At 39.1% G+C, this 23804-nt stretch overlaps 1 protein-coding gene across 4 annotated transcripts in view; it reads right to left on the minus strand.

Moving 5' to 3' along the window:
• Positions 1-786: 786 nt before the first annotated feature.
• Positions 787-23804, minus strand: part of CSNK1E (casein kinase 1 epsilon) — a 93026-nt gene continuing 70008 nt past the window's right edge. For all 4 annotated transcript variants that reach the window (XM_089674265.1, XM_089674266.1, XM_089674267.1 and 1 more), the window contains 8 exons: positions 21829-21977; positions 18269-18497; positions 15510-15680; positions 11813-11961; positions 10865-11057; positions 10360-10499; positions 8305-8367; positions 787-4116 (listed from right to left, as the gene is read on the minus strand). In XM_089674265.1, the coding sequence (XP_089530391.1) occupies positions 8335-8367; positions 10360-10499; positions 10865-11057; positions 11813-11961; positions 15510-15680; positions 18269-18497; positions 21829-21977 (1064 nt within the window). In that variant the 3' untranslated portion in view covers positions 787-4116; positions 8305-8334. The remainder of the gene's footprint in view (positions 4117-8304; positions 8368-10359; positions 10500-10864; positions 11058-11812; positions 11962-15509; positions 15681-18268; positions 18498-21828; positions 21978-23804) is intronic.

Consider the following 23804-nt stretch of genomic DNA (forward strand, 5'->3'; position numbering starts at 1 on the left):
CTTTGGCCGTAAGCCACATAGGTTTGATTTTTAGTCTTTCTAAACTTGTTGCCCATGGGAATATATTTTGCAGCATGTTCACATACTGTCTTTTTTAAAGAACTCCCATTTCTGTGCTGTGTTCATTGATGCCAATACTCCCTGTCACGGGTCACCCACTCGGCACGCCCACAGAGACTAGCTAACCGAGGCGTGCAGATTCGGCCGTGACTTGGGGTAAGAGGGAATAAAGGGGACTTAACTTTGAATATGTAAAACCGTATACAAGACCAGCCGTGATATACTTTCACAGCCCACACTACCTCTTGACCACCACCGGGGGAAGACTCCAATCCAGATGGATGACCACACACTGGTAGATACAAATCTTATATACAATCTGGTGCTCTGATTAGAGTTGAGGAGCAGCTTAGCAATCACACACCCTTCTAGGATCCCTCCAGCTATCCTACAGCTAGAACCCCGATATTAATCACTCTTCCACCGTCCACACCCCCCCCCCCCCACACACACACACACCAGACACACCACAAACGGTAGCTGGCCACCACCCAACAGTTTATCCACAGAACGGTCTGTTGGGACACCACACACACAGATCTCTGTCTGGCAGATCTGTTAACTTTTACAATCTGCACACAATCTGCCAACACGCAGTGCAATTGCATACAGATTGGCAATGAGCTTGACCGAGCGTATAAAGGTACTAAAAAACAATACAATCTAATCTCTCCAATCTAATCTCTCCGGAGATATGAGCCCGCTTAAATACACAGAAGTCACCTATTAATTTTAAGATTTAATATCCTGAAAGTGGGCAGTGCATAAAATATGTACAAAATATAAAAAGTTACAGAAAATACAAAATCTACAAGAAGACACACACAGACTATTCACTTTAAAATAAAAGGGAATAAAACAGAATAAAACTTTTACCAAGATTGATCCTGCGACTGGGCAAGTCAGAGAGTCAGCAATCCGTCAGTCAAATCGAGCCGGCTCCTTACAAATTACCATGCCCGGTTACTCAATTTCCGGGTACTCAATTTATGGGGATATGGACGTAGGCAGGACATTAGTCCTCGGCCAATTGACCCTGGGGGTGTTCCTGTACCCGCCCACAGGATGTTCTGGGTGCAAAACTGCCCAAGGTCAATCGGACCAAGACCGGCATGAATCACCAAGTCGGGGATTGGCTTTCCGACACCAGCGCATCAGTCCGATCGCGACAGTACCAATCACTGTTCGGCTGTCACAATCCAGCGCCACCTAACCATTTCCTGCATTTTCCTGGCATTCTATCTAAGCCACAAATACGGTTTTTATATGTCGATTGGACCCACAGAGTGTCCAATCAGAAGGAAGTATTTATATCTCTCTGCAACTAATATTTTAGCTTTTATGAGAGATGAAACATTTCCTTTGATGTATGTATATACTCTAAAGCTCTGGTCTCCTGCTGTCATAAAGCCAACCTGTCTCCAGGCATTTCCTCTTTTACTTCAGGAAGGTGGCAAAGTCTGATTATAGACAAATCTTATTGGCACTTAGGTGTCACATCCAGAGGAAGCTGGAAGTCTTTTCAGATGTTAATTGGTGACCATCTGTGTCTGAGTACCTCTGACTGATTATTTCTTTAATGAAAAGGCATGCAACTACATTTAGGATTACATATTGCTACAGGTCACATCTTATCTACTCAAATCTGTACATTCATGTCACATTTATGTCACACTCCCTCCCAGTCTATGTCTTGGAGAGCAGCTCTCAGCCTTGAAAAAGTAGCTCTCTTAAAATTGAGCATTTTTATTTTTCCCATATGTGCTTGCTGTTTACAGCTAACAATAAATGAAATCATGTTATGGTCACTGCTACGTAGATGTTCTTTTATATGAACATTCATAATAAGCGCTGCATGGTTTGAGATTACCAGGTCCAGCAGAGCATCATTCCTAGTTGGGGCCTGTATGAACTGTATCATAAAACTGTCCTGCTGTCCTGTTGTAGGTTTAAAAATTTTTTCCCTTTTTAACTGTTCCTGCAGTACCATTACTCCAGTCAATTTCCAGGTAGTTAAAATCCCCCATTATTATCCCTGTCCCAGCCCTTTTGATCTGTGCAAGAAGCTGAGTCTCCACCTGCTCATTAACACTGGGAGGCCTATAACAAGTTCCAATGATTACCTTTGTAGTACGCACCCCCAAGTGCAGTTCCACCCATAATACTTCAGCCTCATCACACTCTCCATCAACTAAGTCAGTGGATAGATTGACTTGTGTACAACCTGCCTGCCTAGACACAGATTGAAGTTTGGCCAGTCCATGCTGAACCAGCCAAAATTTGGTCCACGTATGGCTGGTTTTAGTCTCTAAATGGCCAAAATACATAAGAAGCTGGGGTTGAGCTGCCTATCCAACACTAAAAATAGAAGACTAAAGGTCAAGGTAAGTGAGAACATGAAAACCCAAATCTTTGCAGGAACAGGATTTGCTATATTTTAGCTGTCAAACAGATATAAAAACAACTATATCTAGAAGTATAAAAAAAAAATCTCTACATTTCTATCCAGGTTCTTTTTTTTCCCACATGTAAGTAGTTGTAGATGAAATAGTTTTTTTTATAAAAGCACCAATTTTCTAGAATATGTTCTTTTTAGATAATGGGTTGGCATATCAAGACATATTAATTTAGTACAGGATTCATATTCAAATTACTTTAGCAATAAAACACACACTAATTTTAACCACTTTATCATTTTCTACTTTATTACCTCAAATTAACAAACACATTAAAGCTGAAAAAAGTCTATATTTACACAGAAGTACAAAACCCCCCCAAAAAAGTTGCGTATTTCCCCCCCAAATTAATTTTTTTGCATTTTTTATTTTAAATTATAAAGTAATAAAAGTTACCACAAATAAAAAAAAAGAGAAAGTAAATATATTGTAAATAAATTAAGAAACCAAACATTGTTAAATATGAAACAGTTTGGAGGGTAAGATCTAGTTCCATGGCGCCATCTAGTGGTGCAGGGTGGACACTGTCCAGGACATGGAGGGAGACGGGAGCTTCAACATTCAGTATCCCACCAGCCAGGACCCTCCCAACTAACTGGTACAACCCTCATTAAAATATCTTGTGCACCTTCACAGTCTTCATCAAAAGTCAGTAAGCAGCCATCTCAGTCTTTAGTCACTGCAGAAGGGCAGAGTGTAAGTTGCAAAACTGTGTGCATTTTTTTTTTTTCAAAACATTTTTTTTTTTTCAAATGAGTTATACATCAAATCACTAGCAGCCACAGTGGGGGATACCCAACAATATACCTACTACTAAAATACATTATAACCTACAACTAAAACTGCTGCAACAGCTAGCGCTGTATGGGCAAACTCCACCTGTTCTGTTAAAAAAAAAACAAAAAAAAAACAAAAAAAAAACAAAAAAAACAAAACCTTGTCCTATATTGGTGCTATGGAGCTGGCATATTCTAAAATCAAGATAGGCCTCCACTGTGGATCTCTGTGGAAAATAAAACAAGATCCCAGCACTTCTCTAGCCCTGAAAGTTTAGCGACCTAAAAATCAAAGTAAACAATGCATCGCTCCATTGTCAGTGCAGACAGGAGAGACAGGTGCAATGGGGCATCCAAGCCTGGGAAAGGCAGCAGAGCAGTGCTGGAGATGCCTCTCCTGGTAACTCGCTTATTCTGTCCATCTCTTATAGAATAGAAAAAATAAAGTACAGCTAAAATCTTACATTTTGGAAAGAATGTGAAGTTGGAGTATTTTTTTTGGGGGGGGGGGGTGGTGGTGGGGGGGGGGGGATGCGGGGGGAAGATGTGGGGAGGTAAGCTAAAAAATAAAAAGGAAAAAATATATACAGTATATATCTATATGTAGTGTTCTGTTTAGAGAAAGCAGGAAGAACATCCGCTGTCCTGGACTGCCAACATATCTGGAAGGGGAGTGGAGCAGCAAACCTCCTCCCTGACGCATCAGTTCTTCCATGTCTGCGCCAGAACCAGCATCTTCTGCGTGGCTCTCTTCAGTGGCAGAAAATAAAAGTTAAAAAAATTAAATTCTCATCTTTAAAAGAAAATGAAATACAGTGAAGACACTGGGGAGAGAAGAGAGAAAAAAAAACAGTGTTAATGTGTGAAAGTGGAATTTACCTTTAAGTCAATATACAATACTTGTTTCTGAATGGTCATGGCTCTTAAAAGCGAAAATTCACCATTTAAAAAATAAATAAATGAATGCACATTTTTGAAGGTAAAAAAAGTGCATTGTGTCCTCGATAAAAAATTAGCATTTGGTGAACACCAAATAACATGTTTCATGACTAACCGACACTTACTCAGATTATACAGTTGTGACCAAAATTATTCAACCCCCACTGAAATTGAGTGTTTTGGCCAGTTTGACATTGCTTTTGATCATTCAGTCATCTTGCTTACATTTACATTAAAGAGGCACTTGTAGGTCAGACAAATATAACATAACAGTTATAATGAAATAACCACAAATGTCTTTTCTGTGCTCACAGCATTATCAGTTTTATTCAACCCCCAAGTGACATTCAATCTTAGTACTTAGTACAGCATCCTTTTACAGTTATAACAGCTTTTAAACGTGAAGCATAGCTTGACACAAGTGTCTTGCAGCGATCTACGGGTATCTTCGCCCATTCTTCATGGGCAAAGGCCTCCAGTTCAGTCACATTCTTAGGCTTGCGCACTGCAACTGCTTTCTTTAAGTCCCACCAGAGGTTCTCAATCGGATTTAAGTCTGGTGACTGCGATGGCCACTCCAAAATGTTCCAGCCTTTCCTCTGCAACCATGCTCTAGTGGACTTGGAGGTATGCTTGGGATCATTGTCCTGTTGAAAGGTCCAACGTCTCCCAAGCCTCAGGTGTGTGACGGACTGCATCACGTTTCCATCCAATATCTCCTGGTACTGAAGAGAATTCATGGTACCTTGCACACGCTGAAGCTTCCCTGTACCTGCAGAAGCAAAACAGCCCCAAAGCATGATTGACCCTCCACCATGCTTCACAGTAGGCAAGGTGTTCTTTTCATCATAGGCCTTGTTCTTCCTCCTCCAAACATAGCGTTGATCCATGGGCCCAAACAGTTCTAATTTTGTTTCATCAGTCCACAGAACACTATCCCACAACTTTTGTGGTTTGTCCACATGGCTTTTGGCATACTGCAGTCGACTCTTCTTATTCTTTGGAGACAGCAAGGGGGTACGCCTGGGAGTTCTGGCACGGAGGCCTTCATTACGCAGTGTGCGTCTTATTGTCTGGGCTGAAACTTCTGTACCCACATCTGACAAATCTTTTCTCAGTTCCTCAGCAGTCACACGGGGACTTCTCTCCACTCTACGCTTCAGGTAGCGCACAGCAGTCGAAGTCAGCATCTTCTTTCTGCCACGACCAGGTAGCGTTTCAACAGTGCCCTTTGCCTTGAATTTGCGAATGATGCTTCCTAAGGTGTCTCTTGGTATGTTTAACATCTTTGCAATCTTCTTATAGCCATTGCCCTTCCTGTGAAGAGAAATCACCTCTTCTCTTGTCTTCCTGGACCATTCTCTTGCCTTCACCATGTTTGTAACCACACCAGTAAATGTCTAGAAGGAGCTGAGTATCACAGTCATTTTAAAGCTGCCTAATTGGTGCTTATTATGCTTGATTGCTGCTCGGTGACATCCACAGGTGTTTTCAATACCTGATGGAAAGCACCTGTATGAACCTCTGTTCTTCAGAGTGGTAGTCTTTAAGGGGTTGAATAATTGTGGCAATGAAGAAACCACATAAGAACCATTTACTACTGTATTACATAAACAATTGATGTCATTTTAGTTGCATTTGGGTAGTTACAACGTCCTTGTAGGATTTGATTCTGAATACAATTCCAAATGTACACTATAGTCCCTAAACCCCTTTACAGCATTGGGGGTTGAATAATTTTGGTCACAACTGTAGGTGTAACAAACATCGGAAGCTGTGTGTGTCATGCAATCAGCGGCTTTTTTTTTTTTTTTAAGAAAATGAAAGCAAATGTACCTATAAGGATGACTTCATAATGTGAACTCCCCTTACTAACCACTATGTGCCTTATTTCATAAAAAATTTCTAAAGCAACACTAGTAAGCAGTTTTCAGGTAAATACAAGTCAATTCAGTGACTCTTCAGCTCCCAGAAAGACCCAAACTTTAGCGTGCACTAGAATGCAAATTTCTACCAGCTCTCACAATTGTGAATTTTCCCACCTCCCTGCACTTACTCCTACTGGTCAGTGAAGTCACCAGTCAATGATGGGCCAGTAGTGAGGTAAAGAACTGGAAGGGTGCATTCACACCTCTGTGTTTTGCATTTGTGGGTGTGGTGTGACCACAGGAGCTGGTCCAAATTTGCAAAAACAGATTTCCCTAGAAGTCAGGGTCCCTGAAGCCCTTAATAGTAAAACTCAAGTACCTGCTGTATCAAACCAGTGATGCTTCAGGAACTTCACAAAATGTAGGATGCTTTAAAAGTGGGGGTCAGCAACCAGTAGATCGTGACCAGGTGACTGGTAGATCATGGTCAGGGTTTGCTGACCCGCCATCCCAGAGCATCAAATAGAGTGCAATGCAGAGGAACTACTTGTAATGTTGGAGCTGTAGTAAGGAGCAAGAGCCACATAAGTTGGATGTCTCCTTTGTAGCGCTGGCTCCTACGCCCTGTCATTGTTGGTGGGTGTAGCACCTGCTAAGCACGCTCTGCAAGTGCCCTGCAACCCTGTGCAGTACAGCAAACAAGGGATTAAACAGGCAGTGGTGTGTTGCTCTCTCACCAACTGCTTTAACCCCTTGGACCCTGCGGAAGCATGTAGTTGCGGGGTGCTTGCAGAGTGGCCCCATTTACTTGAATAGGTTGTGATTGGCAGGCAGTAGTACTCGCCAATGGCAACAGGGGGTTTATTCCTGCTGTGACATGTGAACACCTTTGGCTGCTGTCTCAGCAGCTAAAGAGGGTAGGGATTGGGGGGGCCATAAAACTGCGACTTTACATGTGAACAACCCTCAAGGGCTCATTCACAAGAGCAGCCAACACAGTGTGTTTGACAGGCAATATGTTGCCTCCTCACCACCTGAGTTAAACCCATGATTGCCGTGCAATGCACACGTTTGTGACATGGTTGTATGGCAATTAGAGGTTAAATCAGCTGTGAGGAAGCAAACTGTGCCCGGTGATCTTTGACCTCTCCCATATTGTTCAGGTGGATCTCCACTTTTTTTTAGGTTGCATACCCTTGCTTTAAAGGTTGTGCTCAAGCTTTGGTATTAGCTTGACCAAAGATAGGTCTGTCTGAAGCTTCCCATGGAACTTACAAATTGACATTTACATCTGGAACCAAGTTTTCAGGAATTATACCACATTGGAACAAAGATCTATACAGTACATAGAAAAGACTTCACATGCATTAATCAAAAAAATACAAACAAAAAAGCTGAAGTGACAATAAAAGGCTTTTTTTTTTAAAAAAAATGACAAACCTGTTCTACTTACTTGCTTTGTGCAGTGATTTTGCACACAGTAGCCCAAATCTTCTAAGGTCCCTCATGGTGCTTCTGGCCCTTCTCTCCTGTCAAGTGCCCTCACAGTAAGCAGCTTGCTATGGGGGCACCCAAGCAGACTCACTCCTGATGCTCTGCGTGTCCATTTACACACACAGCAGTGGCTAGGCCCCGTCGCCTCTCTCCTTGTTGGTTCACTGGCTGTGATTGACAGCAGCAGGAGACAATGGCTCCTGCTGCTGTCTTAACCAATGAGGAGGGAGAGTCTTTGGAGAGCCAAGGCTCTCATGCACATCGCTGGATCACAATGGGGTTCAGATAAGTATTAGGGGGGCTGTAGCACACAGGTGGTTTTTTACCTTCCTGCAGAGAATGTAAAAATTCTGGAGACTTTACAACCACGTCATGCTTTAATGGGTTATTTCAGTGTCTCGGAGCTGCAGTCCTGAATGGAAACTCATTCAGCATTATTTAGCATCAATGTCTTTACCCATTATATACCCTGAATACCAGTAAAGATAGAGGGGGAAATCTCCACTGATACACAGGAATAGGGGAGAGTTAGCCACGTTTAGAAATCTAGAAATATTACATGTGGCTGTTTTGCAGTGAAGCTTTCTCTACTATGCTTGTTGCAGCTTTGCCGATCAAGCAATCAGATTTTCCTTTTCATAATCAATACCCTAGTCTGGTGTATACTGATTAAAAGGAATACTATTTGACAAAAAAAAAAAAAAAACTCACCTAAAGCAAACATTGGTCCAATGGCTGCCCTCATTTTCCAAGATGGTCAAATGGTACGCTGGCCTGAACAGAGAAAACAGCAAAGGTCAACAGTACTGCAAGCACAAATCAAGTGAAATAATTCTGTATATTTATTGTGGATTATATAAATGGGTTATAGATCTTTAACATTTACATGTGTGGAAACATGTAGGTATCAAAAGACTATCTTGTGACACAAGCATACATTAAAGTGTTACTAAACCCAGGACCCTGCATTCACTATATCTGGTCTCCCGCAGTACACAGAACATGGAAACGCAATTATTTTAGTAAATATAAACTGCTAAATAATTTTTCTCATCAGCAGTTAGAGCAGTCTTGTGACTTCTATCAGTGTTCAGCAGAGCACTCGTTAAAGCTTGTAGAAGTATTCATTCTGCTCTAGGAGGATGCAGAACCCTTGACCTCTGTCTGGACAGTGCGGATTGGCCCTGTGCTGATCACATGCACTTTCCTAAGAAAAAAAAAACCTCTAGCAATGCACACTAAATTGAGCATGTGCAGAGAGTCTCCAAACAATGTCTTATCAGGCGATAAGAGGGAGGCACTGGAAGAAGGGGAGGATCAGAGAAGTCAGGATCAAAACAGCCTTTTTACACAATGCAGAGGGTTAACCCCTTAGATCCCACAGTGAGTATTACAAGCATGCTTTACTGCATTTACAGACTGATTTTACTGTTGTTTGTTTAGTAACACTTTAAACCTGGAGTATGTGTAGCTACAGAAGTTAGAGTTCACAGTCTAACAGTTTACTATGCATACATTTAGATGGAGTCATTCTAGATTATAGCTGTATCTATACTCAGCACTTTCAAAGTTTTGGATAGAATGGGAAAAGTTTGGAACCTCTGTAATGTTTTACGGTTATCCAGGGCTCCAAATCTCTCCATCAGTAAAACCTTACATGGGTCTGGGGTTCACAGGAATTCCATTTGTCACAGGTATTTCCCTTGTAACCTCTGCAGCAGGATTGGGAATTTGGAACCAGATTTTTAGTCTCCCTAGGCTGGCCATCGATGACTTGTTTTTTTTCTGATCAGGCAGTGGGCTGCAGCCACTGATCAGAAGAATTTTCCAACAAGCCTGTTCGACATAAGTCAATCATTAGATCGACTTCTGTCGAAAGAGCATCCACACATGGAACAAAATTTGACCAGTCCCTACTGAACCATCTTAATTTCGAACCTTGGCGCCAGATTCTGCTCATCACTGACAGCACTGAACCTTGATAGCTTCCACAGCTGCAGAAACCCAGTACTACATACTGTTTTTATTATTGTTGACATAAAAGATAACATTTTATAAGTAGCCCTTGCATATAAAAAAAATATATTTTATATTCTAAAACAATTCTATGTAACCCCAAACAATGAACTTTGCTTCCTTTTGTTCTCCCTTTTTACCCTTGACATGCCTTTAAATATTTACAGGATAGCTCATTTGAATTTAAATGCATATTCACATGCATAGTTTGGCATTTTTTTTTTTACCTATAAGGAGCGACAAACGAGTTAATATTTTCAGAAATTATACATTTGTTTCCTTTTAGGTGACCCTTATGGAGATTGTACAAGGACCATCAGCTTTCATTGGCTAAAGCAATAGTTAAATCCAACAGTCCTTTCTGAAGAGGTTTACAGGTGCAATAGGGTGGGCAATCTAAATACACCTTGGCATAAGACCATCTGGAAATCTCAATTGCTCCAGGTGGGTGCTGGTAGGCTAAATTACCTACTAGCTTCTTGTATCTCTTTCATAAGTGCTCAGTAGCAGAAGCCCTTATGATGGGTTGAGGCTAGTCTGAGTCCCCCAGAGATGGATCTAGACTGGTCCCCAAGAAATCAATGTGTGTTTCACCCCATAAGCATTTACCAAAGTTAAAGTATCAGTGGAATGATTATTTTTCTTCTCACAATCTGATGTACATTAGAAATTTCCCCAAGGAAGGCTGTATACTTATATGTTTAAGTAAAAAAGAAATACATCTCACAGTTACTAAGCGTATGGTCTCACCTGTGACGCTGAAATTCGTGAAACCTCTTGTCGCCCTGTGAGATCAGAGGAAGAGACATTTGCTGGAGCTCCTCGATGTAACCTCATGCTGACCTTGCGCTCTCTGTCCACCCGTGAGATTGCTCGAGGAGAAGTGTTACCTGGAATATTAATAAGGCAGTTGAAGCAGTATACTGTGACAAGCTCCTGCAGAGTGCCTTTTACAGCATGTACACTTTGTGTCAATTACAAAAGTTATTAGCAATCTGAAAATTCAAAAGGAAATGTACATTGTACATTTGGTATAGTGGTTTCAACACACTATATGGAATGACTGTAAATATTAATCCATCTTGCAGGTCTTTGGGCACAATAAAATTATGACCCTATGAACTGTCTGTAGATATAGAAATTCTCAATTTTCTTCACTGCTGAAAAATTCTCAAAGAAAAGTACACCTCAAAGAGTTATGACTAAAATAAGAAAAAAAGATTAGAGAAAAAGCACTTGGCAATAGACCGCTTACCACTCTGCTGAATTCGGGATGCTGGAGTAGAGGCTACTGGTTCTCCACCATTTCTGAGCCGGTTAGGAGCTGCACCAGTGGGAGGACCAGGGGGTAATGCCCTAGTTGTAGAACCTCTGAGTTGGCCCATTCTTTCTTCTCTATCATGTTCTCTTCTTTCCCTGTCCATATCTTCTGGATTCCGGGCTGCACCCTACAAAGAACAGAATTTAGAAGTTTGTTCTACATAAAAATTAAAAGCATTAAAAACAGGTTTATGATTTATGCAGGAAATGTATTCTTAAAATTTAGCTTCTAATTAAATTGTGCTTGTCACAAGTATGGTGAGTTCAATCTAAGTATGTGATGAGAAATGCTGCATAGGTAGAGATCATCTTCAGTGAAAATCAAGTTCAAAATGAACCTGATATATAAACTGTGTATATATATATATATATATATATATATAACCGTTTATATATCAGGATCATTTTGAACTTGACTTTCAAAAAGTCTCTCTCTCTCTCTCTCTCTCTCTCTCTCTCTCTATATACACACACAAAATACAAACTATGTTGTATGTAAATATTGACTGTTCCTGCAGACATCAAGTTTGGCCCCACCCTACCTTTCTGATTGTGGAGGCAAGTGGGCAGTGCAAAGTTCACCTTTTCCATACATCCTCAGCAACCTGTGTTTATGGATTTACTGATCTTTTTGACATGTGGCTTTTAGGGGAAGTTTTCGTTCCCAGGTGTGTGACATGTTTAAGGTACAACTATATAGGTTTTCTCGGTCGATTTGTTCCAGGTTCCTAAAGTAGGTGAACTTGGGTAGCAATGCTAATCAAGTTTATAATCACATTATGTGCACAATTTTTTAACCAAGGGAATTTGAATGCAACAAGCCGGTTAACTTTTTGAGAAATTACCTCTAAAATGAACTGTATAGACAAAATCCCATACTCACAAATTTCAGCATGTTCCAGTCAAAAACATAGTCATATGAGAAGCCTTGCCGATGGAAGAGGTTACGGAAGAGTTGTCTCAGGTAGGAATAGTCCGGTTTATCATCAAACCGAAGGGAGCGACAAAAATTCAGATATGTTGAAAACTCAGCTGGAAGAGAAAAAAAAAAGAAAACAAAAGTTAAGATGCTAAAAGAAATATCTTGGGAGTTCATTCACTCTTTTCTAAACACGTGCATCTTTAAATGGGGGTGCCATTCTGAGCATCTAAGAATGCTAGCTACCAGGCTGTCTTGGGTTTTAAATGGGGGTGCCATTCTGAGCTCCTACGAATGCTAGCTACCAGGCTGTCTTGGCTTTTATAAAAATTTTTACTCCCTGACCTAGAACAAACATTAAGATTAAGAGTGCAGGCAGAACTCCTGACCTGCATATTTGTAACAGGTCAATGACTCAAAGTACTAAAGCCATTAAAAGAACACGAAAGCTATCATTTTCAAAGGGAGAGGTCTGACTCCATATTCTCTTACTATAGTTTCTATGGACTGCAGTTCTTTTTTAGCAATAGAAAGGCCTCATACTCCAGGAGAGGAAAAAGCAGAGTTAAAAATGCTCCTAAAGCTGCATTTTGAAAATGCATTTAGGCACATCAAGAGCCTAAGCATTCATTCATTTCACTGGCCAGAATACTATTTATTCTCGCCACTGGAATGAATGCCTCTAAACTCCTGTAAACGCCATGGACACATGAGTCAACATAGGGGCATTTAGAGGCCAAAAAACCCCCACACCACACAACAAAAAAAAACACCACCACAAAATGTCTCCAAAAGTGGCATTTTAATACCGTGTGTTAATGGGGCCTTACTTGTGCAAAATTACAAAAATATAAATGGGTTTATAAAATTTAGGATAGGATAGGGAGCAGTAATAACCTTTTTTTGGATTCTTTTACTTTCTGTATCATAATTGTGGAAATTACCCCTCTACATGTCCAGTAACAGGGAATTAGCTTTTTTTTCTTTTCTATTTTTTATATAGAGGAGGAGGGAAAAGGTTAAAACCTCTGTGAAGACTTGCTGTCAATGCTTGTCCAAAGACACTAATTTCACATTATTGTGTGAAAGGATCAAAAGTAAAAAGACCGCAGCAGTAAGCCTTGATTCACACTGAATGCGGGTTTAAAATCACGCTACTTCAAAGCCACCATAGTGTGTGACTTCATGTGCGGCTTGCCAGCATCTGTGTGACTTCATGCGCAAATGTCAAGTCGCATATGAAGAAAAAAAAAAGTCAAGAAACCTCTCTCAAAATCACACCGATTTGAATAGTTCCATAGCTTCAAATAGGGTGCAACTTTGATCTGTTCAAGTTGAATGACAAATCGCACCAGTGTGAACCAGGGCTCAATCAAACTTGAGGTGCTAATCCTTCCCCTACTTTAGCCAATACTACATTTTATAAACCGGGGCTTGACAAATTTGCTTAGACCAGGAGTCCGCTAAAAAAGTTAAGAGCCAGTTTTTTTAAATGACGAAGGAAAGAAAGACTGGGATGCCACTTCATCGGTCCAGGGATTTGAATTTCCCTTGGCCTTCTCTCCTCTCCTCCCAGCACTGACAGGATGGGCAAGACAGGTTCTGATTGGTCAGCGCTGTCCATGTGACAGTGCTGACCAATTAGAATGCCTCTTGTCTGTACACTGAGAGGTATGGAGAGGAGACAGATTAATCTGTGGGGAGTCTAATACCCTGGATCAGTGAAGCAGCATCATGGTGGCCTGGCACCTAGGATTTGTCAAATCCTGTTATAAACCCAATTACATTTTTTGGACTTTGACAGTGTAAAAGTGCCCCAATAAGATATTTTATGAAAGACCTCTCAGGAAAAACAAACTATACTGTAAAAACCTTTATACGTTGTTTTCAGCTAGATATACAGCTGGAGCAGTGCTGCCCTTCCTGAATATCCTGCAGGAGTTAGCCATTCTATGAAAAGTTAGGGAGTGTAAAAGCAGAAATCAACAGAAGTGTAGCTAACTGTCTCATCAAGTGCTTCCCAAAATAACAGGAAATATGCACTCTGCAAACACCGGGGATATCAACTTTTCGATCATAAATAGGTTTTTAAAACATATAATTTTTCCCATTTAAAGACAGTTACCTTTATCTACATATATGTCATTATAGCCAACACAAAGTCACACCATGTGAAAACATGTATGTAATTAGAAATAGAATATTGGGCATAATAGATATATCCAGGGACTGTGCCAAAAGGGAAAAAACTATACAATTTACACAACTATTTCAATATACAGGTGTACCTTGGTTAATGAAAGCCTCGGTTCACGTAAATTTCGGTTTACGAATAAAAATTCATTGAAAATAATGCCTCGGTTTACAAATTTTTTCGCAATACGAAGTGTATGTCGGTGCCAATTTTTAAATGCAATTGGCAGCTTTTCTTTTTCTTCACTATATCACACAGAATTAGCTGTCACTTTCCCTGGAGCTAAAAGGATACTTTGTTTCTTTTATCTCTGGAAACAAACTAAAAGGAAACATTGTTTCTTTTAACGCAAGGAAATAAACTAAAAGGAAACTTTCTTTCTTCTAGCTGGGGGGAAAGTGACAGCTGATTCTCTGAGCTATAGTGAAGGGAAAAAAAAGAGGTATTTACATTTAAAAACCGGCACTGACCTATACTGACAGCAACTTTTTTTTTTTTTTTTTTTTACTGACCTCCGGAACGGATTAATTGGTTTTCAGTGCATTTCTATGGGAAATCACATTTCGGTTTATGAATTTTTCGCAATACGAAACGTCCCGGAGAACTCATTAAATTCATAAACCGAGGTACACCTGTATATAGTAAAGCCCCATAACAGGTGTATGCTTCCTATATTCAAAAGGCACATCCATTTCTAGGAATATAGGGGCACTTTTATAGATATCTTTACAGAGAGATAATTATTTTATTTTTAAAATATATTCTTAGTAAAATTATTTTTGATATGCCTTGTGTTTTCGGAGTGCACATTTACTGTTACTTGACCCTCTCTTGCATATTTATGCACGTAGCTTTCTGGCAGATGGGGCAACCCCCTAATTGAGGACAGTCAGCACCAGGAGAACTAATTAATTAGGTTGGGATAGCTACATAATTGTTTCTTTGTTGCTTCCCAAATGGAGCCAGCGAAGAATACTGAATTTTAGTAGACAAATGTACACCACAACCAGTCTAAATTTATCAGCTTATTTGGCACTTTCCAAACAGGAAAAAGAAAATTGCACATAGTCACATTGGAGTAAAGTAATAAACAAGCCAATTCTTAAAGTATGCCAAAGTGAGTCCCAACTGGGAGCATGGGGGGGCTCTCTCACCACAAAGATTGTCCCTGACATGTTACCCTGGAAAGTGCCTTATGTCTACCACTGCATAATTTGTGCTATTTATTGAATTTTGTGTACATTTCATTGCACCCTGAGGTAGCAGTTTATAGTGTCTATTTTATGTACTTCTCACAAAGACTCTGTAACATTGCACATCAACCTTAAGCATTTTGTAACCTACTGCAATTTTTGTCAAGCCTACGTTTTATTATACCTACTGCATGCTAAAAAAAAAAAAAAAAAAAAAAAAAAAAAAAAAAAAAAAGGAAGAGGTTTCCAAAGTGTACCAATAGGAGGCACTTACAAGGGTATCCTTTGCAGAGGACCTCAATAGGGGTAGACATTTTCTTCTCACTAATTCGTTCATATTTCTGGCGCTTGGTTGCTGCCTTCAGTCCTTGCCAAGGCAGCGACCCCAGGTTAAAATACATAAGCACATAGCCCAAGCTCTCCAAGTCATCCCTGCGACTTTGCTCTGTATGGAAAGAAAAAAAAAAGAAGCTGTTTTCAAATTCAAAATTTTACAAACTTCTTAAACAAAGGTGCTTCAGAATTTTTTTTTTCTGCTTATAAGAACCAGCGAAATGTTAGAAATGTCACAAAAACAAGCAGACACTGATCTTTTTTGCAATTTTATAATTCAGCCCAGCAAACCATAAGCATGAACAATTCAAGAACCCAATACCATCCTTCATAAAATCTTTAGTTTCGGAATGATTAGTTAAGTTACTAATTTCACTTCATTGCACTAGTAACAAAATTTGTTTAGTTAATCTTTTTTGTTTATTCATTTTTGACCACATTCAAATTTTTACTATGGATTTGAAGTATTAAAATCGAATTTGAATAAATCCAAATTCATTGTGAAGTATAGCTGGTTCTATTCTATTCAAAATTTGAATTTCAGAAGATGGCCATATTCTATTTTTTACGATTCGAGTTTCGGAAGATGGCTAAATGCTTTCTATTCTATACTAATCTTTTTTTTCTATCCTATTCTATTCCTTTATTTTCTATTCGATTATATGCCATTTTATTCTATTCTTTTCTATTCAATTTTGTTCTATTCTTTTCAAAATTCAAATTTCAGAAGACAGTTCTAGTCTCTTTATTTTATTCTATTCAAAAGACAGCTATATTCTAATCTATTTTTTCCTATTCTATTCTTTTCTATTTTATTCCTTTATTTTCTATTCTATGCTGTTTTACTCTATTCTTTTTGAAAATCAAATTTCCGAAGACAGCTATATTCTTTTTATATTTTATTACAACCTTGGAAGACGGCTATGTTCTTTCTATTCTAATCTGTTTTTTTTCTATTTGGTATTTTATTCCTTTAATTTCTATTCTATGTGGTTTTACTCTATTCTTTTCAATAATCAAATTTCATATTTTGTTTAATTTTATTCTAGTTGAAATTCGGAAGACTGCTATATTTTTTTTTTATTCTATTCGAAAATTCAGATGACTCTTTTTATTTTATTTGAAATTCAGAAGATGGCTATATTCTTTCTATTCTAATCTATTTTTTGTATTCTTTTCTATTTTATTCCTTTATTTTCTATTCTATGCTGTTTTACTCTATTCTTTTCTATTCTATGCTGTTTTACTCTATTCTTTTCTATTCTATTTTATCCTATTCCATTAGAAATTGGTAAGACTGTTATATTCTTATTTTATTCTATTCTAATCCAAATTTTGGAAGACAGCTATATTTTTTATTTTACTCTATTAGAAATTCAGAAGATGGCTATATTCTATTCAAAATTAGAAAGAATATAGCCGTCTTTTGGAATTCAAATTGGAATAGAATAAAATAGGATGTAGCGGTCTTCCAAAATTCGAATTTTGAAAAGAAAAGAATAAAATAGAATGCATAGAATAGAAATAAATTACTAGAATAGAAAAAAAAACTGATTAGAATAGAATAAAATGGAAAGAATATAGCCATCTTCTAAAATTCTATTTTATTCTATTACAAATTCGACTTTTGGAAGACTGCTAGTTTTTATTCTATTCAGTTCTAATCTATTTTTCATTGTATTCTTTTTCTATATTTTAGATTATATTCTTTATTTTATTCTTTTCCATTTTATTCTATTCAAATTTCAGAAGACATGTATATTCTAAGACACACATTTTCAAGGAAATCAGCAATAGTCAGCAATTTTGTTTTACATTTCAAATTTGATTTAGAATTTGAATAATTTGTTACTACTGTAATTCAGAAGTTCGGATACATCCATATCTCAGAATAACAAAAATTTTGTCTGAATTTTGATTTGGACCGAAACGAACTCCACAAGTGTAATATGTATCAGACATGAGGACACAGAGGAAATTTAAAGAGAGAAGGTAAGGAAGAAGTGTCAGATTAAAAAAGGAAAAACAGTGTTAGGTCGTAACGTAATAATGTAAGTACAAGGGAACAGAAAACAAAGGCAGGGGGGAAGGGGGGGGCGCAGAAAAGGGAAGGAGAAAGTATGAGTATGGAGGGGAGGGGAGTATGGAGGGGCAGAAATGAAGCCAATGGTCCCAAGTTAGGCATAGAACCTTAAGTTGTATTTTATCATATTATTTATTACCAAGAATTAGAATGCATTCTAAGCATGAGATGAAATCTTGCGAGCGACACTGTTTTCCAGAAAGATTTATACTTGTCCTTACAGAAAGCTTCTTCATATTTATAAATAAATTATTTTGTGTATCACAAAGGCCAGGTGGGAGCATCTGGCTTTTCCCAATACAGAATGATACATGTACTGGCATACATTAAGGAGATGTACACAATACAGATCTATTTTTTGAAAGTGATTATGTTGGAAGTGTCTACTTGTATAGCGCAGTCTATGACCCTCTGGATATGTTCCTCCACCTTAGTGTCTCTAGAAAAGTACATCACATGAGTTCTGTACCATCTACCTAAACATTTATGGCTTCTTGTGGTTTTCTGCTTATGGAAGATTTACAAGCAAAGTAAAGAATAATTTCCAAAGGTTTTAAAACACCACTTATTGATAAGATTTGAGTGATGAACGTCCTTTCTTTTATGTTCTTACCTACCTATGCCCAGATGGGTATTTATAGATGCGTATCTTGCAGTCCCAGTAAGGTTCTTATTCTCTCTGTAAGGGATGTGTTGATGTGTCCGAGCATCACGATACTTCTTGGCTAGACCAAAATCTATAATATAGACTAGATTCCCCTTCTTCCCAAGACCCATCAGAAAGTTGTCTGGCTTAACATCCCGATGAATGAAGTTCTTGGAATGGATGTACTCAATGCGGCTGATCTAGTACAAATACAAAGAACAGGTTACAGGAAAGAGCACATACCAGAGAGCTTCTACCCCCCGATGATTTTTTATTTTATAGTTACACTAAGCAGATACTGGCATGCCAATAGTTACACTAAGCAGATAACTGGCATGCCATTTATAAAACTTTACACAGAGAGTACCCTGCCTGTCACATTCTCACATAATACACAGAGGATTTAAAATAACTATCATAAAATGTGAAGAACAATAAAGCATACGTCAAAAAAAAATATATATATTTAACTGGTATCTTTCAGTACCTAGACGTGTATATTTTTTAATGTGCTGCTTCCACCTTCCTATGACCTGATCAAACTGTGTATTTTGGGTTCTGAACTCCAAAGTACTGTATGTGGTGTCAGTCCTGCCTACTTTATTTTTGATGACCTGCAAAGAACATTCATCTTCATAACCACTCTTTGTCCATAGGCAGAGCGCAAAGAAAGTTCTCTATGAAGATTTCCGGATTTTTTTTGCATTTATTAAACAAAGTTAACAAAACACTTTTTATATTGGTTTATACATGTACAAAGTGTGTCCGAAAAGTAATGAGAATGGTATATTAAAAATTCTTTTGTTAATACATTTTACAACTGAACATGGTCTCCTTCAAAGTATGCACCTTGTGAGTGTACACAATGCTCCCAGCGATTTTCCCATTTTTCATAGCATCCCTGGAAGTCTTCAAGTGGGATGGCATTCAGAGCCTGCCTCTGACAGCCAAAGTACTGCCACTCAGCGTGTTATCATGATGAAGGATCCAAGTTGAGCCAATCTCAGGGCACACACTAAAAACTGTCTCAAGTCACCAAGAACATCCAAGTAAAATCTTGATTCACAGTTTGACCAGCAGGTACAAATTCCTTAAGTACAATTCCACATTAAAAAAACAAAAACAAAAAATAAACCCAATAACCATTGATTTGCTCATTCAGGCTTTCTTGGGGCGAGGTGACGTGGGTGTATGCCATTCTGAACTTTTTTGTTTTTTTGTCTCAGAATTGTACTCAAACACCCAGGATTCACCTCCCGTGATCACTTGACTCAAAAAAAGCAGGCTCGCTTTCCAAAACGGGCCAACAGGTGTTGGCAAATGAGTTGACAAGTTCTTTGGAACAAGTTTTGCACACACATTTCTCATGTTCAAATCCTGAGTCACAATTCCATGAATAATTGACTCGGTAATTCAAGTATTCTTTGCAATCATTCTCGCAGTGAGCTGTCAGTCACAGTTGAGAACAAACCTGACTGCATCCACATTCTGTTCCATTTTTGATGAACAGGGGTGTCCTGATCGTTATTCATCTTCAACACCTTCTCATCCTTTCTTAAAGGCATTGTGCTATCGGTGCAAATGTGCAGATGATAGCGCAGCTTCTCCATAAGCTTTCCTCATCATTTCCAAAGTTTCTGATGCACCTTTACCAGATTTCACACAAAATTTTATCGCATACCGTGGTTCCAAACTTGCTTGCATTTTTCTTAATACGAGGCATTTGAACAGGGTGTCACAAAAAAAGAATGGCTCGGCTCTGACAGGGCTGGAATGCAACTAATGAGTGTTCTAACGTATACCTGGCACCCCACCCAAAGTGATCTTGGCAAGCTTCTCCCTTTAGAGAGCCCTTCGAGCATAGGAACTTGATTCTCATTATATTCTGGACACACCTTGTCTATTGAACAGGCCAAAGGACAGAAAATAAAAAGTTCATTGACAGGGCTTACAGAACGTTTTAATAAATGCATAAACAAAAAAATAAAATTGCCTAGTTATCAAAATACAATATTGTTCAGTTGACCTTGAAGGATAAATTTGGGATACTGAAATTGAGGTGATCAGGACACCTGTTATCAAGTCTCCCTTGAAAGCTAAAGGCTGCACTGCCCACCCCTGGCACAGCATACCCTCTAACTTTAAAGGATAAGTTCACCTTTGGGAACATGTAACATGTTCCCACTCCTACAGCCTCTCACCGATATCCCGACACCCGCTGTCACAATTTGACTCCACCCACAAGGCCGCTTCATTCATTCACAGAGATTTGTGAATGAATGAACTACAAGTACCGACAGCCTTTGTGGCTGATGGCTTGTAATTCTCAATGAACAGCCATGGCGCTCGTGAGTACGCTAGGTAATTCATGGAGTCTGTCATTGTGTAACTGCCTGCCCGCACGATGTATGAACAGACAGCTTACACAGACTGCTAGAGAGATGCATTACACTTATAATCTACTGATTTAGGCTCCTACAAAAGAAAAATAAAAGATTTTTTTTCTGTGTATGCGTTAGAATTTTTTTCAAGGCTATGTTCACACTTGTGGGCTGGTTGCGGGAATCGCACCTTTTCCCGCAACCGAACCACCTGCAGTCGAATCGTGCTGCTCTTGCGAGACACGCATGGCTGCTATTTATTCTGAATGGCACCCCTACACATCTCAGACCACAATGCATTTGTGGGTGCAGGACCCTTAGAATTGGTGGCTGCCGCAGGGAAATTGCATGGTCTTTTTCCCTGTGGCTACATTTTTAAAAAGGTGCATGCACTTTTTTCCTGTGAGAAACGCAGCACAGCAGCCTGTTCAAATAAATGGGCTGCCGTGCCCGAGCAAACGTGGGCCACACAGCCCACAATAGTGTGAACTGGGCCTAAGAAAGGTGAACCTATGCTTTAACAGTTACAATTGGAAATAGCAATGCTTCTTGGAGCAGCTAGATGCAGAGCCAATTGTGCCAGCAAACCTGACAGGTTCCATTTATAAAGCTGACCTTGCATCATAATACAAGGTTTACGTATTCACTAGAAATCCCCAGGATTGCATCGCAGCAACCATGGGGAAAATTCAGGTGTTTGTTTTTATAGGTGAAAAAGTGTATCTTCCAGTTTGAGGCATATTTTGCTATAAGTATCCTTTGAAAACGCTTTCTTGCCTTAGTTTTCATTTTTCAGGCTATGAACACTTCAGAAAGTACAGAAAATACCTGTAAACTACTAATCCCCTCACTGCCCATGTAGAGGAAATGGAGTGAAAGACATGTTTAAAGTCCAGCCTGGCTGGCAACCACAGCGGCCTCAACAGGTACAGTGGAGTGTATGAGAACGAAAGGCAAAATTTCTCGTTCACGGGATCACTGGGTGAAAATAAAGGGGAAAAAAACCTGAGAAAGGAAAACAAATGCAACCTCCACATCCAAGCACTGCTAAGATGCAATATATTATATTTTTTGTTTCTGGGTTTTGACAAGCTTGATGTTACACAATGTTGTATTGCAATCAGTGACATGATATCTCTGTTGTATTTACCATCTGATCTGCCAGGAGGAGCACTGTCTTCAGGCTAAATTTGCGGGAGCAGAAGTTAAAGAGGTCTTCAAGGCTTGGGCCCAGTAACTCCATTACCATCACATTGTAATCTCCCTCTGCACCACACCATTTGATTGAAGGAATCCCCACTGCCAGACAGAATGTGAACGTAAACACATGAAAGAAGCTTATGATTCTATGCTGCAGCTCAGCTCCTTGTGTTGTCATGGGTAGCTGAGTACCTAAAGACCTAGAAGGTAATTATAAGTTAACAAAGCATATGCTATTACAGAAATAAAGATTATTATTTATCAAGCTGCAAAAAAAACCCCCCAAAACAATCATAATAGACTATTTAGAAAGCACAATCCTGTAAAGAAGGAGTTATAGACAGAAATATACAGAACACTCTTACCCTCTGAAAGCTCTGCACAACAAATGGTGCATGTACTAGTACTTCACATAGAAGACCAATAACACCAATATCAATCTAATGCTGGCCATTCAGATGCTGGCCATACAGATTTTTTTCTGTTCAGCCTTGAGGCTGAATGAAAAATAAAATATAACAGATTCCTCCATCCATGCTGCACAGCATAGATGAATGAATCTCCCATTGCAGATACTGTGTTTAGACAGCCAGCCTTGCCAGATGTCAAATAACCTGAACAGTGCATTTGACTGGATGCAGGCACTGTTTGGCCAACAATTTGCCGTCTTTCGATTTTTCAGTCATGGGATGTGGGGATGGAGGCAGGGCAAATTTTGCCAATCAATCAGGAACTGTCTGATATTCAGTGTATGGCAGCTTGACGCTCCCAAACCTTTGCACACATTAGCGCCACCCTACAAACATGGGACAGGGATATGCCATGTTCATACCCAAAGTCTGCATATTGGCAGGTTGACAGGTCAGCAGGTCTTTGTGCTCCCTCCCCCACATATTTATTAAACCTATGTTATCATACATAAAATGCATCGCAAAAACTTAATCTAAAAAAGAAAAATTAAAATAATAAAGAAAAAGTCCTTCATATACAGCGTCATTAGTCCATCACCAATGTCAATATTGTGTGATATTCAGACAATATTCTTCTATAGCATCAATAGAGACCAAATATACATCACATCTTAGAACAAGGATCACAGACATTCTTACAAATCACAGCGTGGCTCCGCCCCTATAAGTTACGCCCTCTGGGCTTCTTTGGCAGTAATAGATCCTGGTTCTATTATGTGATGTATATTTGGTCCCTATTGATGCAGAATCCGTAATACGCAATTCATAACACTGAGGGTGCTTATTTATGTGAGTGCAATACAATAGGTTTTAACAAACAGTGTTTTTAAGCTGAAGTACACTATTGGTCCCATTTCTGTATTTCTATGTGGCCGAGCTTGTGAGTCCTGTGGGATGGAGGAAGAGTTTAACAGAGAGGAGTGATGGGAACGCTGCCTTTGAAGGAATAAGCAGCTCTTATGACCTTAAATATGTTTACTGGGGTCCATTGGAAGAGGTGAGCAATCAGTTCACACTGTGGGGTGATTGTTTATTTGCACATGTATATTAACAGAATGTGAGTGCATTACTGAAGTATTTGGAATCTTTTGTTGTGCAGGGAGAGCACCATTGTGTTTCATTTCGTTTGCATGTCCTCATACCTGTAAGAGTGGAGCTACAGCAGGAGAAGAAGTAGAAGACGGAAGTTGAATGGTTGAAATATCTCTCTGGATATGAGAACACATGCTCTTACGACCTTAATTGATTTTAGGGTCCACTCTAGAAATTGAGTATATATTTCACGGGGTGATCAGAATAGCAAGAAGAATATTGTCTGAAGACTACTAAAGATATCACACACTACTGACATTGGTGATGGACTAACGACACTGCATATGAAGGACTTTTTGCTTTATGTTAATTTTTCTTTATTTAGATTGAGATTTTGCGCTAAATTTTATGTATGATAACCATT

Source organism: Staurois parvus, unplaced genomic scaffold, assembly GCF_062004578.1.
Source record: "Staurois parvus isolate SC_StPar_1 unplaced genomic scaffold, SC_StPar_1.0 ptg000149l, whole genome shotgun sequence".
Lineage (NCBI taxonomy): Eukaryota > Metazoa > Chordata > Amphibia > Anura > Ranidae > Staurois > Staurois parvus.